This window comes from Vigna unguiculata, chromosome 3 (assembly GCF_037176805.1).
Source record: "Vigna unguiculata cultivar grain cowpea cultivar isolate G323 ecotype 2 chromosome 3, ASM3717680v1, whole genome shotgun sequence".
Classification (NCBI taxonomy): Eukaryota; Viridiplantae; Streptophyta; class Magnoliopsida; order Fabales; family Fabaceae; genus Vigna; species Vigna unguiculata.
The window spans coordinates 1,701,716-1,716,565 of NC_140794.1; the positions used below are offsets into that span (position 1 = coordinate 1,701,716).

The 14,850-nt window shown below is 31.7% G+C and overlaps 2 protein-coding genes across 3 annotated transcripts; one reads left to right on the forward strand and one right to left on the reverse strand.

The window, feature by feature from the left end:
• Positions 1-656: 656 nt before the first annotated feature.
• LOC114176161 (S-adenosyl-L-methionine-dependent methyltransferases superfamily protein) lies at positions 657-5,346 on the forward strand. The gene is made up of 8 exons (XM_028061103.2): positions 657-841; positions 929-1,043; positions 1,189-1,236; positions 1,859-2,132; positions 3,732-3,819; positions 4,202-4,267; positions 4,666-4,734; positions 4,864-5,346. The coding sequence occupies exons 1-8, from the start codon at positions 743-745 to the stop codon at positions 4,951-4,953; spliced, it is 849 nt and encodes a 282-aa protein (XP_027916904.1). The 5' UTR covers positions 657-742; the 3' UTR covers positions 4,954-5,346.
• A 3,530-nt stretch (positions 5,347-8,876) lies between these two features.
• On the reverse strand, positions 8,877-13,992 carry LOC114179549 (putative lactoylglutathione lyase, chloroplastic). Of its 2 annotated transcripts, none has more exons than XM_028065922.2 (9): positions 13,740-13,992; positions 13,410-13,611; positions 13,032-13,156; positions 12,812-12,876; positions 12,458-12,670; positions 12,314-12,361; positions 11,686-11,793; positions 10,125-10,265; positions 8,877-9,233 (listed from the first exon to the last, which is right to left on the reverse strand). In XM_028065922.2, the coding sequence occupies exons 1-9, from the start codon at positions 13,852-13,854 to the stop codon at positions 9,192-9,194; spliced, it is 1,059 nt and encodes a 352-aa protein (XP_027921723.2). In that variant the 5' UTR covers positions 13,855-13,992; the 3' UTR covers positions 8,877-9,191. The 2 variants fall into 2 exon arrangements, with proteins under 2 accessions (XP_027921723.2, XP_027921722.2); XM_028065921.2 differs by having other exon boundaries at positions 13,410-13,617.
• Between the last annotated feature and the right edge of the window lie 858 nt (positions 13,993-14,850).

The following is a 14,850-nucleotide window of genomic DNA, read 5'->3' on the forward strand; positions in this document are numbered from 1 at the left end:
AACTGAGAGTAGAGAGGGAGAGTGGGAGTTGTGTTTTTCTGAAAATTTTAAAGAGTGAGAGAAGAGGGTTTATATATTTTAAGGGGTTCTACACAAATAACCTCAAAATTTCTTTTGTAAAGCACTCAAACGTCCAAAAACCATATTTTATAAATATAATACTAAATTTGATTTTTTATATAATTAAATTAATGGTACATTTTAAAATCTCTTATAACAAGAAATGTGAGTTTGGAGTCCCAAAATTTTAGAGATACCAATTTTGTGTTTTGTACATTTAAATTTTAAAAGGATTCTAAGAAAATCTTTTTATGGCAGAGTTATATATATTTTTATCGCTAATGTTTGATTAATTTAGTTATTTATTTTTAAAAATATATAGATTTAGTTATTTTAACTAAATTTAATGATTAAATTAACGTTTCAAACGCATTTTATAATAATATTTGAATTATTTACGTATCCGTTGACTCAATGTTAGTGTTAATTTTTTTTTTCTTTTAATTTTTGTACATAAAAGAAAAGTGTCTTTTGTTTATATTTATTTAAATGTTAATTTTTATTATACTTTTACTTTACTTTTTTTTCTCTATCTGGCATGATTCTATGAGTAAATTACGAAGAAAGAAATATCAATTTTGAATGTTTATTATAGATTATAGAATTCTAACCCTCTAAACCCCAATTCAAAGAGGAGGGTTTTATTGTAGGCGTGGGGGAAAAGCATAGAGAAGAGAAGAGAATGGAAGGAGGCGATTCAATGGAAACCCGAAAGCAGAACAGTAAAAAGCGGAAGCAAGTTTTCCCGTACGGAAACTACAGGAGTTACTATGGATATCGAGTATTCTTCTTCACGTTCATTCGTTAGCGCTTTATTGAATTTAAGGTTGTCCATGTTCGATGTTTTGTTAATTTGATGTTGTTCCAGATTGATCAAGGCACGGATGAAGATCCTCGATTGAAAGTATTAAGGAAGGAATGGTTTGAAGGGAAGGAGTGTCTTGATATTGGCTGCAACAACGGGATAATCACTATACAGATAGGTAATTTTCTCATTGTTTCCTCCACTTTTTTTGTTGCAATGATTTATGCCTTCAAGTAAGCTATCATTCAAATGGCTATATGTCTGAATATTGCTGTAAAGTAAATAACTATTTGCATTTCATGCTCATTGCTTTCCCCCCACAGCAAAGAAGTTTTGCTGCCGGAGCATTCTTGGAATTGACATTGATTCTGGTAAGATTCTTATATATTTTATTTCTATTGCCTAATGGTATTTTTGTAAGTTAGAAATCAGCTTTGTTCTGTATATGTTTCTTTCTTACCCTAAACGTATGCCGAACATAACATAATTCTATTGTGTAATTCTTGAAATTATAATTGATGTTGTTCTGCCATGAATAGTAAAAATAATGTTTCGTTTCCTATAGTTATTAGTGAAAACAGTCTATGGAAGCACAAAATATTTCCTTAGGGCCTCAATTTATGAATTGAATAGGTAGGGTTTAACAATTATGTCACTTAAACCAACTCAAGCTACATTCTCCTTGTAGTATTGTGTATGCAACTTGACAAGTGGCTAATATGCAGTTAGTTTAAAAAAGTTATATTTAAAAATTGATTTAGCGCTATCTCAAGGGAAAAAGAGGGTGTAAACATGCTCTGAATTTTGTTTCTGGTGTCACTATTGGATACTTATCCGGAAGTTAGATAAGTTGTTTTCAATCATGTCAATATCTTATTCATAATTTAGCAACAGGCAGTATTAAGTTTAAACTCCTTATTTTACTTTTGAACTTGCCAATTGGGTAGTACCAATAATTTTCTTAATTGATTTTTTTTATGCTCAATGTGCTAGATCGAGTTCAGGATGCATATTGGAATCTCAGAAAATCTGCTAGATTGAACTCTTCTGGGAATAAACCTATGAAAGCCTCCAAACTTCAGGACAAGGATCTTGCTGATGATTCAGGCAACAGAGTTACTGCCTTATCAAGTGTTGAGACGAAGGAGATTTTAAAGAAACATTCTTCTTCAGAGCAAATTGATCTGTTTACTATAGTTTCATTTAAAAGAGAAAATTTTGTTCAGAGTCGACATCCACCAGGAAAGAACTATGATACAATTCTTTGGTAAGTTGCTGAGTTGGTTGTTTTTTCCCCCTGTTTCACTTCCCGAAACATATATTTTGGGCTAAAACTCTTAAGGTCCTGTGGGAGGTAGAAATTTGCCATGCCTTATCCCCTATTGGAAATGTCCTGTTCAAATTTGTTTGAATTTGAATTTCTGTCCTTTCTAGTTATTTTTTTGGATTGACTTCCACAGGATAGTTGCTATTTATCGGAAATAGTTTGGGCATATCTAAACCCAAAAGTTATCTCGCTAGCTAGAAGTGCTTTGGCTATATTCCTAGTTAATGTGAGACATCCTAACACCCTCCACTCACATCCACCAATGGATAACTAAAGGGTAATTTTGCACGATTGGACATGTGTGGATTGCCCAATATCAAGACTAGATACGTGATCCATTGTTATCAGTATCTTTTGATTCACGATTCAATATAGTTTGACTCAAGTAACTATCAATATGAATCATTGAAAAAATCACTCAAGTAGCTAGCAATGTAATTTCTTTTTGATATAGTAGCAACTACTTAAAGATGGTGATTCTTTTTTCACTTGCGTGACCTGGAATTGTAAATTTCATAGGATGGTCGTTTTTTCTTTTTAAACATGAATTTCGTTAGCAACCATGTCATTAAATTTTATCGTTATAGTTTAAAATCTTTAAGTTATTCGTCCCTCCTAAATTTCAACTATACTAAAGGACCCTGCTGTGGGAAAGCTTCTTACTGTGGAAGCTATGAGCAACGGTCATTGTACTCGGTCTTACCCTTACTTATGAAAAGAGTCTGTTTCTGAATTCGAACTCATGCCAACCAGTAACCTTGGTGCAAGTTTACCGCAATTCCAGGTTTTGGCTCCTTCCTCCTAAATATAGGCACCATATTCAAAATAATTTGACTGACATTCGGGTCCATCAAATACTACCACAGTTTTGGTTCTTTTTGTAGATGCTAGAATCCGTCGAGTTTGTCATGCCAATATCATACATGATTTATCAAACAATATATTAATTTGTATATTGTGTGTGGCAATAATTTTAATTTGGGTTCAATATGTTTTAGATTTATTTTTTTTAGTTATTGATTATGAATTTGTACTTCTATGTCTTTGTTAGTTTATGAAATACCACATTTTATTATTAATCATGAACCTTGCTATTCATGATACGGTTAAAATAGACATTCCGATTCACCATCTGAATCTTGATTCAACTTCCATGTCTGGCACTATACTGATAGTAATATAATTCAGCCTCCAGCTAACTTGAAGGAAAAGATTGCCAAGTCTTGTAATAAATACTTTGTGGCCATATTCCTATTCTATGTGTGACATCTTAACACTATCCTAATTGATGTTTCCATATCGTACTTTTTTATTCTTACTGATTGGATATTTCTGATATTGGATTTTTAAGCATGATTACTCATTACTTTTATCGACCAAGCACTTGCGTTTTGAATTATTAATTTGCATGAAGAAAGACATTCTCAAGTTGGTTTTGACTTAACCCTGTTCTATAACGTCATTATCTGAATACGCTTGTTATGAATTGTCTTCAATGTGCTGCTTATGTTGTTATGTAAGTTATCTTTTCCTTTGTAGTTTGAGTGTAACAAAGTGGATACATCTAAACTGGGGGGATGACGGCTTAATTACTTTGTTTTCAGAGATTTGGAAACTGCTCCGACCTGTAAGTATTATCTCCTTTCATCATCCTATTGTTTTTCTTTCTACTAAATGTCTTGACCATTGAAACTGAAAAAAGGCATATGATATATTGGGACCTATTTGGTCAGATAAGGTTTTTATGGTGAGATGAACATCAGATTTAAGGTATATGGCTGCACATGATCTCTTCTGCAAATCTACTCCCACCCCTTCCTTTCTCTTTATCCTTGTAGTCATGGATGTTTTCTTCTACTCTCTTTCTCAAGTTCCATCTCCTCCCTCTACTCCATAGACTTTTTACTTTTCTTTTTGTTCCAGCTTAGATTAATCTTTACTGTTTTTTTTTAATAATGGACATGTAATTATATTTTGTTGTATGTGTAAAAATATATTCTTTTGTGCAGGGTGGCATTTTTGTGGTGGAACCTCAACCATGGAAGTCATACGAAAGCAATCGTAATGTCTCAGAGGTGATAATTTGGTAGCCTTTATTTTTGTGATTATCATTTTAATATTATTGATGGGGTGCTGGGAAAGTATAAACTATAAACCTTTGCATGCATACTTTGGCAAGCTTACAAAGTTTACACTAGTTATCTTTGATCTATTCATTTTGCAAAATCTTTGCCTGGTCTGGAATTATTTCTGAAAGTGGAAAATGTTTTCTTGAAATAAAAAAAATCCTTAGCTTCAATGGATGTATATCATTGTATTTTCTTCTGTAATTCTATTTTATGTCAATCGAACAACTAATGCGTTATGAATCTGCTGATATTTTACTAATGTTCTTAAATTTCTTTAATCCTAGCTGGATAATGCTAAAAATAAGAAGGGCTATTGAATTATTTCCTTTTTTCCCATTATGCAGACCACTGCCGCCAACTACCGTAATATTACAATTCGTCCAGAACAATTTCAGGAAATATTACTAGATAAGGTTTGCGTTGAATATTTCTTTTGGAATACTACCGTCCTCTTTTGGTAACAAGCATTGTTGTTGTTGCATTGCCAATTTATCATGATTTTGTTCAGATTCTAATGGCTGCTGGTGTTTAAATTTACCCAGATTGGATTTCGAACAGTAGAAGACATCACTTCTGGTTTGACACTTAGCAAGACTGGTTTCAATAGACCAATTTTGGTTTTTCGCAAATGATGTGTGCAGAGTCAGTGTCATTTAACATGGAGTAATGTTACTTTTGCTGCACAGAGATGCAGCTGTTATGTGTTGAGATCAATGCTGGCTCTTGCAGACCGCAATCTTGCATGCAGTGCACATACTGTTCACGACGAAAACTTGATATACATACATGGAGCATCCTTTGTGAGAATAGCTTTAGTAAAACAAATGTTGATTTGAGGGGGCTTGGAATGTAGAGGAGGAAAATGCATATTAAAATATTTATATCTTTTTGTGTAAATGCGAATGGCTTAAAACATTTACTCCACTTAATTTAAGTTTTAAGCTAAGAAATGTGAAGTAATTTATGTTTACAATTTTGTGAAATATCTGAATTAATTTTTAGAAATGATGGTCGTGTTTCTATTATTTTTCCGATGCCCGCTTGGACTATCTATTCTAAATATGAATAAGGTCTACTTTAGCACTATTTCTATTTTTTAATTTAAATATTTTGTATCTATTTAGTTGTAATGTGTTAAGTTCAAGGGAATATCAATAATTCTTCATGAATTATACTTTAACTTTTTTACTAATTTAATTTATGTGTGTGTGTGTGTTTGTCAACACTTTTCTAAAAGAATTTTTCTAGACCTAAAAGGAAACGATGAAGAAATATATACACACAAACACCTGAATCGTTGCAATTATTCATTGGGTCTCTGCGTGGTGCGCGCGCATTTCCATGCTCGTAAGAACTCACGTGAACGTGCACGTGCACAGATAAGGGAGAGAACGACCTATGGTGCCTATTTGGATTTTCAATTTAACCCTCAAATAAATAATAAGAAAGAAGAACTAATAAATTTCATAAAAATGCAATACTGAATAAGTAGTGAGAAAAAAAAAATGCAATTAAAGGTGATAAGAAAGAAGTGTATATATTTGTTAAACGAGAAGAAAAGTCAAATATTGTAGTATAAGAGAATCCAAATTCGAAAAAGAGGCTTTACTGAAATTTCTAAGAGCAGGGTCCAAGTGAATTATGGTCATAATTGGGTGATTACTTTTACTTTCAACGTTTTCTTCATTTGACCTGACTTGATAACGCTCGTCATTATGGCACTTCATGAGGACTGCACTAATTCCTCTTATATCAACACACCTTTCTCTCTTCTCTTCCAAATTCTTCATCCTCCATGGAAACCACAAAAAACTCAAACACCAATAACAATAAATCTATTTCCTTTTTACCATTTGATGTCCCTTCTGCTCCTAAGGAACAACATTCTTTTGAGATGTCAGACTCAAACTCTTGCAGTGATGCATCTGATGAAGAAGAAGAAGTGAGTTTGGAGGAGTTACTGAATGATGGGAATGCAAAGAAGAAAATCGAGTTGCTGGCTGCAATGGTTGGAGTTAACACTACGGAGCCAGCGATTGTGCTGACTGAAGTAGTGAGAGCTCTCAAACTCTTCAACCATTACTATAAACAATTTTAGTTCTTTTCCATTAATAATGCGCTTTTTGTTTCTTTTGTTCATATGATAAGATATGCGACTTGTGTATTTTCTGTGATCCTTCTTCCAAATAATAGTTTCAGAATCTTTCTTTGGATCGTTCTTTCTTTTCTTTAACTCTTCTCTTCCCACTTAGATTTATAACATCAAATCCTTCATCCTTTTAAGAATGTCACCAAACAAAACGAGAAAAACAAGTACAATTGTCCAACACTGTCTAAAAATTAGACTGATTCTGTGCAACAGATAAATAAAAGGCTGGTCGACTGAAAATTGCGCTAAACAACGTTTGTTTGTTTGTTTGAAAGCGTCTTCAAAATGCAAAGCTAAAAATTGCTATAAAAGGTGGCTTCCAGCGTTTTCTTTCTGCGTTTTTTATATGTTTTTTGAGTTCTGGTAAGATTAGGTTTTGTTGATTTTTGGATGGAAAATCTTCGATAGTTAGCATGAAGGTTAGTTCCTGCCATGAAGCCCTGGGATCAAACCTTCAATGTCATATTTTCAACTACAGAAAACACAAGAAAGTGTATATATATATATATATGATGAAAGTGATTAAGTTTATTTTCTATATTCGAATCCATGAATCTTTTTCCTGGGCATGAAAACTATATCTTTTACTCTCTTTTTTCTCCAACTATAAGCATTATGCTGAATTTCTTCGTCCCCCTTTATAAAATCTTTTTTCAATAGCTTTTTTATGAATTATTGTATACTGTGAACTAATTTTAGTTTATGAATAATAAATATTATTGATTGTATTATTCCCTCTTTTATGAAGATTGGATGATTGAAAAATTATTTTTTAAAATTAAAAGTTTAACATTCTGTTCATGCATATCACTTAATAATACTTTAGAAAATATTAACTTTATAAATAAATTTGATGTTACTAAATAAAATAATTGGTTTTTTAATAAAGTTAATGTTATTTTTTATATATTCAATGTCTTATATCTAGGGAGGGATACTTTGGGATCATAATGATTTCGGCTCAACCAATAATTTCTTGTTCCTTTTTAGGAAAAATTATTAGGCAATTTTAGGGTACAAGATCACTCAAGTAATTTTTAATATGAAGCTTAAGAACTGTCATTTTCATTATCATTCGTAATTTCGTTTTTTTTTTAGTTCTGTAAGGGATTAAAAAATTACGATCACACTTAAAATTTCAAAATATATTTTGGTGGTGATATTAGCTTGAACGTCCATCTATTTACCGTAAGAATATTTTTAATATTTGATATTTTGGGATTAATTATCTATGTTTCCACTTCAGCAATTTATGAACACGTTGAATGGACTATTATTTGATCTTAACAACACACTTGAGTAAATTATTTTTCTTATTATGTTATTTAAACATAAACTTTATGATTTTTTATGTATCTATAATATTGTGCTATGATTTTTTTTTTTTAATATCTAACTGGGTTTTGTTGTTGTTGCATTATACAATTAAACTTATTTTTGATAAATTTGTAATGACACGCATATTATTAATTTATTAAATCATTCTTTCATTAATTGTTCATGAGATAAAAAATCAATAATAAAACAATAAAAATATCCCTTTCAAAATAAGTGGAAAAGTATTCAAAAATTAAATAACATCTAAATCCTTTTTTTAATGCTTATTACAAAAAACAACATTTTTTTTTTCATATAAAAGTCAATAAATTAGTCTTGATTGTATAAATTTATATTATTATACGATAACTTACATTATTATAAGTAAATTTAATTAATTGTGAAACTTAGTAGATGTATAATTTGAAAAGCCCTCCTTAAAAATAATATCGGGGGTTGTCTTTCTATATTGGTATTAAATCATAAAAGTTACTCGCTAAAGAAGTATAGTGCATTTTACGTTGGATACAATATACTACAAGTTGTTGGTTTAAGAACCATAACTGTTAAGGCCGGTTCAATTCATACATTTAGACCCAAAGGAATTGTTTTCTGTTTTTATTCACTGTTTTCACCATTAACTCCAGAAAATGAAACATTATTTTACTGTTCATGGCATAGCAACATCAATTATGTAGATAAGATCTTGTAAAAAAACATTACATCATTGTTTTTGTTCAGTTTATTAATGAATACACAGAATTGATGTAACTAAATTGGTAAACCTTTTGAATTAAATATAAAAAATTTATTCTAATGTAATATTAACTGTTCTACTGTATACTGTGCGAAGCGTTTTGATGTTTTATTACACTATGTGCATGGATTAAACTATGAATGTGATTTTAACAGTACTTTTTATACTATCACCAGTTTTCCCATATCACTAGAATAAAGATTACTCTAAAGGTTAATGTCAACTCTGTCGTGAATTCATCTACCCACGAGACTAATTCCCTGTTGTTCATCGGACAACTTTTCAGAGAACTCGACTATGGGAAAATAAATAAATAAATAAATAACAAGAGATTAAATCGAATAATTTTATAAAATTATCTAATTCAATTGGCAAACACCCGTGTCCAAAATTTATACTGAAATATCCTGAGTGAACAACGGCAAAGTTTGTCGAACAGCCAAAATCACGAAGGTCAAAGGGCCAAAGAAATAAATAAAATGGAGATAAAAGACGTGTTTGTTTCTAAAGCTTGCTTCATTGTATTTAGAGAAAGACATCTGCCACAGCTTACAGGGGTCGGTGCTATCGTGTCATTGTTACATTATCTACAAAATCTGATTTGAATATGATACATCTGATGCAAACATTTTCCTTCAAAGAATACTCTATTCCAACTCCTTTAGGAAATCAACATTATCTACAAAAACCTGCACATTTAGAAGTGGGTAAACTAGTTAGTCAAAAATGCTGATTAATACGAATGAATAAACAGAACGAGACTAGATCTCCGAACATAGTGTTGTGCCATGATCAATAGTGCGACATTTTTTTATCATTTCTAACTATTACTACTTTGATACTGTGAATACCATGTTGTATTATGATGAGATTTCCATTTTAAAGCAAGAAAACAACTTTTGGGTATCAGATATAACAATCATTAAAGAGCGTCTGAGATAATTGCTCATTTTACATGGTATTCGACAAGAACCAAATTAGAGTTTTGGATGAAGGTCATGAATGATTTTATATCTAACCCACCACCCTCACACGAGTGCTTTCGGACATCAAAAATGAATGGTGAACCTGCCCACCCTAACTTCAATTGAAATATAGCTTTTATAAAGTACTGGGTAACAAGTATTGAATTTCAAACCACATGGTCATAAAAACTTTGATATCGTGTCATGAAAAAACTGGTAAGGACATATGAATATTTTAAATTTAACAGTGTCGAACATTCAAATACATAATGATCAAGTAGTTCAAACTTTCATCTCTATTGCCCTTACTTCTAAATGAAGATAAATTTCAATATACTGTAAAAATGGGCCTATTGTGTGAAGGGTGAGAGTGCATGATAGTGATATAATGTAATCCTTTAAAGAGAGTTTGCCTTTGATAAGATATTAGAGCAATTATCGATTAACAGTCGAGTTCAATACTTGTCTTTCATAAATAAGCTTTTTTATCCAAGCTTCAAGCCTACGAAGCTGTTGCATGTGAGGACATATTAGACATAAAACCATTCATGAGTTTTCATTTTCTAGCTTAAGCCTTGGGGAGACATTAAATAACAAAAGATCAATTAGACGTACCGACTTCCAACCATCAGGATCCAAGCATGCAGTAATTTTGGTGTTGATACCAGGTAATGGTCCAGGTTCACGAGTAACCTTCCCTCCAGCTAGTTTAATCGCTTCTGCAGTTTTGTACACATCATCGGTGCCTACTGCAATCTGCAAATAGGTATAAAGAGTTACGGATTTGATAGAAAGTGAGAAAAGTTTAGAGAGAAAACAAAGTAGAGTGTGTCACTTTTAGAGCAATATAATGTTGTCATTTCTCAAAAGTTGAATACAACAGGTGGAGCTTAGCAATCGAATCTGAATACTTCTACACAAGTTGTTGTTCAACTGATTCCTGAGTCATGACTACCTTACACATTCTAACAGAATCAGACAAGTGTGCAGCTACGCTGACTAACTAGAATATTCCAGAATCTAGAGACTCGAGAATATTCAACATGAAATTGAGCCTAGAGGTATACACTGACAGGGGAGAGAAGGAAAGTAAGAAAATTAACAAAAGAACTGTCTTTAGGTAGATATGGAATAAGCCACTAAGAAACTACAATTGGTCAAGTACAGAGAGCTTGGGTAGTTAGTATGAGGTCATACGTATTGTGTTGAAAAACTAAAGGAGAAGAAAACACAAGGTAACAATCATTTCAATTGGGAAAAAAACCAGCCATTTCTGTTAGTCTCTGTTTACTTGAACTTATTTACTGTTAACAAGGATAGAGAAGAGATGATATGCGATTATGTTGCACTTTTAGAACAGCTGGTTGTGCAGGGTTTGCGCTGATACTCTTGCGTGCCCCACAGGTTTCAACTTCTGCTTTATATTGGTGAGAAATGAGAAGAAAGTTACATTGACTTCTGGCTTGTAAGCTTCATATGGCAGAATCAGTTAGGTTGCACCCATAATCAATTGAGTTTTATTTTTCTATTATAATCATAAATAATTAATAAATAAAAATAATACTAAAAGTAATGCATAATAATTATAATGAACTTGAGGGGTTAATACAATTTTGAGTTTTCTTTATAGTTTTTATCATATTTTTAATTAAGTAGTTGAATGGTGACAGGGGAAGTTAAAAAAAATAAAACGCTGAATCATTCATGTTTTCATTGTGGTAAATAGTGTGTGAATTAAATGTAGCACTAGTGAAAATTAATTACTAGTGGAAACTAAAAGTTAAGGAATGGGAGATAGGGTCAGTATGAAAGAACCTTATGGAGTTTTTGGTTAGAAGAACCAAAATTTGATGTTTTCATATCAATCCTATGACTTATCACTCCCCTTCTTATCATTCTTAAATGTAACATCAATATCCTTCTTCAAATTGAATATTATAACGGTCCACTTGTTTTTTCATCAACTTTTCACCCATTTTCACTCTTAACTCATCCACACAACCTCACTTTCCACTCAAATTCTCTTCCCTTCTTTCAGTTTTTATTTTCTCCCTTACTTTCACACTATCCAATCAACGCATTAATAAAGAGACTAAAAGCTGATATATATTGTAGCAATGAAACCCCTCCACATATTCCATAAGAAGAATTTGGGGAGGGAGAAAAATCTGCTTACCTGAGCATAAGCATTTCCTTTATCATATTCAGTGACTCCATAATTGTAAGTCAACTCCAGAACAGTGCTTTTATCTTCTGGACCATAACCCACCATTGCTACGGTATACTGCCCAAAAGAAGGCCATCAAATAAACAGGTGAAATGAAGGACATGCCCGAAGTATCAAATAAGGTGTTGTGAAAAAGATTTGAGGCCGATAAATCAAGCAAGATGAAAACCTAAAATTTATAAAGGTAACCATCATAAAAATATTTCAAAAACAAGCACAAAAATAAAATAAAAAATTATAAAAAATTATGAGAAAGTTGCATTTGCAGAAGATATCCACAGAATTATCCATGGATAAGAAAATTAAAAGGACTTTGACAGGGATACATTGTCATAATTATATAACACAGCACAAAATTCTCTATTAAAACGCTTATTCTTTTAGTTATTCGGTAAACTTATGCCTGTTGCCTTGTAGACAATCCTGAACTGAAAGGAAAACTTTGCAGATCATCAAGTATACTTGCAAAACATTCACAAACTCGTAAACCTAAATTTAAACCTCTTAACCGTTAAATAAAAGTTATATAATTTGCATATATCTCACAGAAAAAAACATAAAGGAGAAGTCATCATACCTTGTATTCTGGATTGTCTCGAGTACGAAGCAGCTCCATACCAAATGCCTAAATGTTAAAAATCACAGAAATGTCTTAATGTTATGCAAAGGAAATAAGAAAACTTTAAAGTCTAATCCAACATAAAATAGAACTGACCCTAACCTTCTCATAAAATTCTATGGAACGATTAAGATCACCCACTCGGAGCATTACTTGGCACAAGGGTTCAGGAGTTGGACCTCTTTCTATAAGTTCAAATTTGTAACCATCAGGGTCTTCAACAAATGCAATTACTGAACGGCCTCCCTTTACAGGACCAGGCTCTCTTGTTATTTTACCACCCTTAGCTCTTATTAGCTCCACTACTTTCACAACCTAACAAAGAATCATACAAAGAAATTATATCATATATGTTAGCCAAAAGGCCAATAGAGATAAAATCCTCAACTCAACAGGAAAGAGCACACAAAGATGTTAAAAAGGACAGTAGAGTATGTTAAAGCTTGGAATACTTACATCATCAACAGCAATACCAAAATGGCCAAATCCAGTTCCAATATCATACTTGTCAACTCCATAATCTGAAATGTTAAAACCAAAATTAATCAAAAGCTCTCTTTGCATAAGCAGACATAACTGACTCCAACAAAGAGCCAATGTCCTATAATTATTACTAAAGGTCATTGAGTAGACTAGATTTTGCACATTTCGATACATGCCATTATCAGACACTTACTGTATGTCAGTTCAATAACAAAGTGTGAGTCTTCAGGCCCATATCCAAGAAAGGCATTAGTATATCTCTCCTCCGGTATGTCCCTCTTTCTGAGGAGCTTCATTCCTAGACACTCCGTATAAAACCTAAAACCACCAAGAGTAAACGCTCATCCATGAACTTTAATACATCACAGATAAGCAGCTTTCATTTAATGAAGCAGAAGTTGTCTCATCTAGCTTCTCCTAAACTTACCTTAACTCATGTCTATGCTAATTTTAACTTAAGAAAGAGACTTGATTCATTTTTATCTTTCCTTCTCTCCCATAATTGTATAAGCGCTTATTGAAAAGTTTTATCCACAAACAAGACCCAATTGGGATATAATACAGTGCATACTTTATGGTCCTGTCCAAGTCCCCAACTCGATACACAACGTGAAGCATTCTTCGCTTGTCCTGCTTGACCCACTCAAGCACATTTTCTGGTGAAGCAGCCGCTACAGATTGTGACACGTCCCCTGATGCCATGGCTCTCACGGGATAACCATCTTGTCTCAACAATCTGGAAGCTTTCAGACCAAAATTATGGAACTGAGACACTGCACCTAAATCCAAAATTCAATTTCAAACTATTCATCAGCACAACTGCCAATATATATTGGTAATTGAGATAAAAAAAAACCCAGAAATAGTCATAAATTGAAGAAACAGAAGAATATGAAGTTACCGGATAAGGAGAGACGGGGAGAAGGATTGAAGAGAGGAAGTGAGGAAGGTGGAGAGAACGTGAGGGAGAAGAGAGTGGGTCGAACCGAAGAAGCCATGGGAACCACTCTCACCATTGGGGTGAGGCAATTGGTGTTTGTTGTGCTTGTGTTGTGTTGTGTGTGGTGTGGATGGATGAGGGAGAAGAGAAGAGAAGAGAAGTGAAGCGGAGAATAATAGGTATTGTTATTGTACTTGTTGGGTAACTTAGCTTCTCAAATTTTGCATCCTTTGCTTCATTTAATTTACTTTATATTATTCCATTTCTCTGGATTATTGATAGTTGATTCCACTTTTACGGTGCTTGTTCAATTCCTTTTCCCTATCATTTGGGAGTTCGATGGAACGTTTCAAACACAAAATAACATGCCAAATTTATAGTTTTAATTTGGTCAATAATGAATCGTGTTGTATGAATTAAGATTTTATACAAATTTCCATTTCTTTCTTAAATGATTACCTTGTCATTCTTATTAATATTTTATGTTCATTAAATTTTAAAAACATTACATCCAAATATCATGCTTAAATACCTTTTTTTATTTTTTTATTTTTATTTTTATTTTTTCTTTTAAAAAACAAAAATATGATGTGTCAAGTCATGTGTGTCATATGTCACGTATTACGAATCTATCGTGATAATATTTATTTTCAATTTAATTTTAATATTTGTAATTTTAATTTAATTTAATCCTATTTTATTTTAGAATGAAATAATTTGGATCAAATTAATTACTAAATTTAATTATAATTTATATATACATATTAAAATATTTAAAAAATATATATATTTCAAATCATACCACCAAATTATTTAAATTAAGTTTTTTTCTTTTATAATTTTACTTAAAAAAATTATATTTTCACTTATAATTTTTTAAACATATTAAAAATGTAAATATAACTTATAATTTTATATGTTTAATGTCACAAATAGGTTTAATATCACCTATATTTACCTTTTTAATGTTTTTTAAAAACTATAAGTTTAAATAAAGATTTCTTTTTATGTAAAAATGTAAAAACAATAATTTAAATATTTATGTGAAGTGTTTTTATTTATAAACTAAAAA

Coding starts and splice junctions, on each gene's coding strand:
- LOC114176161 (XM_028061103.2), top strand. CDS start 743: ATGGAAGGAGGCGATTCAATGGAAACCCGAAAGCAGAACAGTAAAAAG. Junction 1,044..1,188: donor GATAATCACTATACAGATAG/GTAATTTTCTCA, acceptor TTCCCCCCACAG/CAAAGAAGTTTTGCTGCCGG. Junction 4,268..4,665: donor GCAATCGTAATGTCTCAGAG/GTGATAATTTGG, acceptor CCCATTATGCAG/ACCACTGCCGCCAACTACCG.
- LOC114179549 (XM_028065921.2), bottom strand. CDS start 13,854: ATGGTGAGAGTGGTTCCCATGGCTTCTTCGGTTCGACCCACTCTCTTC. Junction 13,618..13,739: donor TCCCCGTCTCTCCTTATCCG/GTAACTTCATAT, acceptor TTTTGGATTTAG/GTGCAGTGTCTCAGTTCCAT. Junction 12,362..12,457: donor CCATAGAATTTTATGAGAAG/GTTAGGGTCAGT, acceptor TTTAACATTTAG/GCATTTGGTATGGAGCTGCT.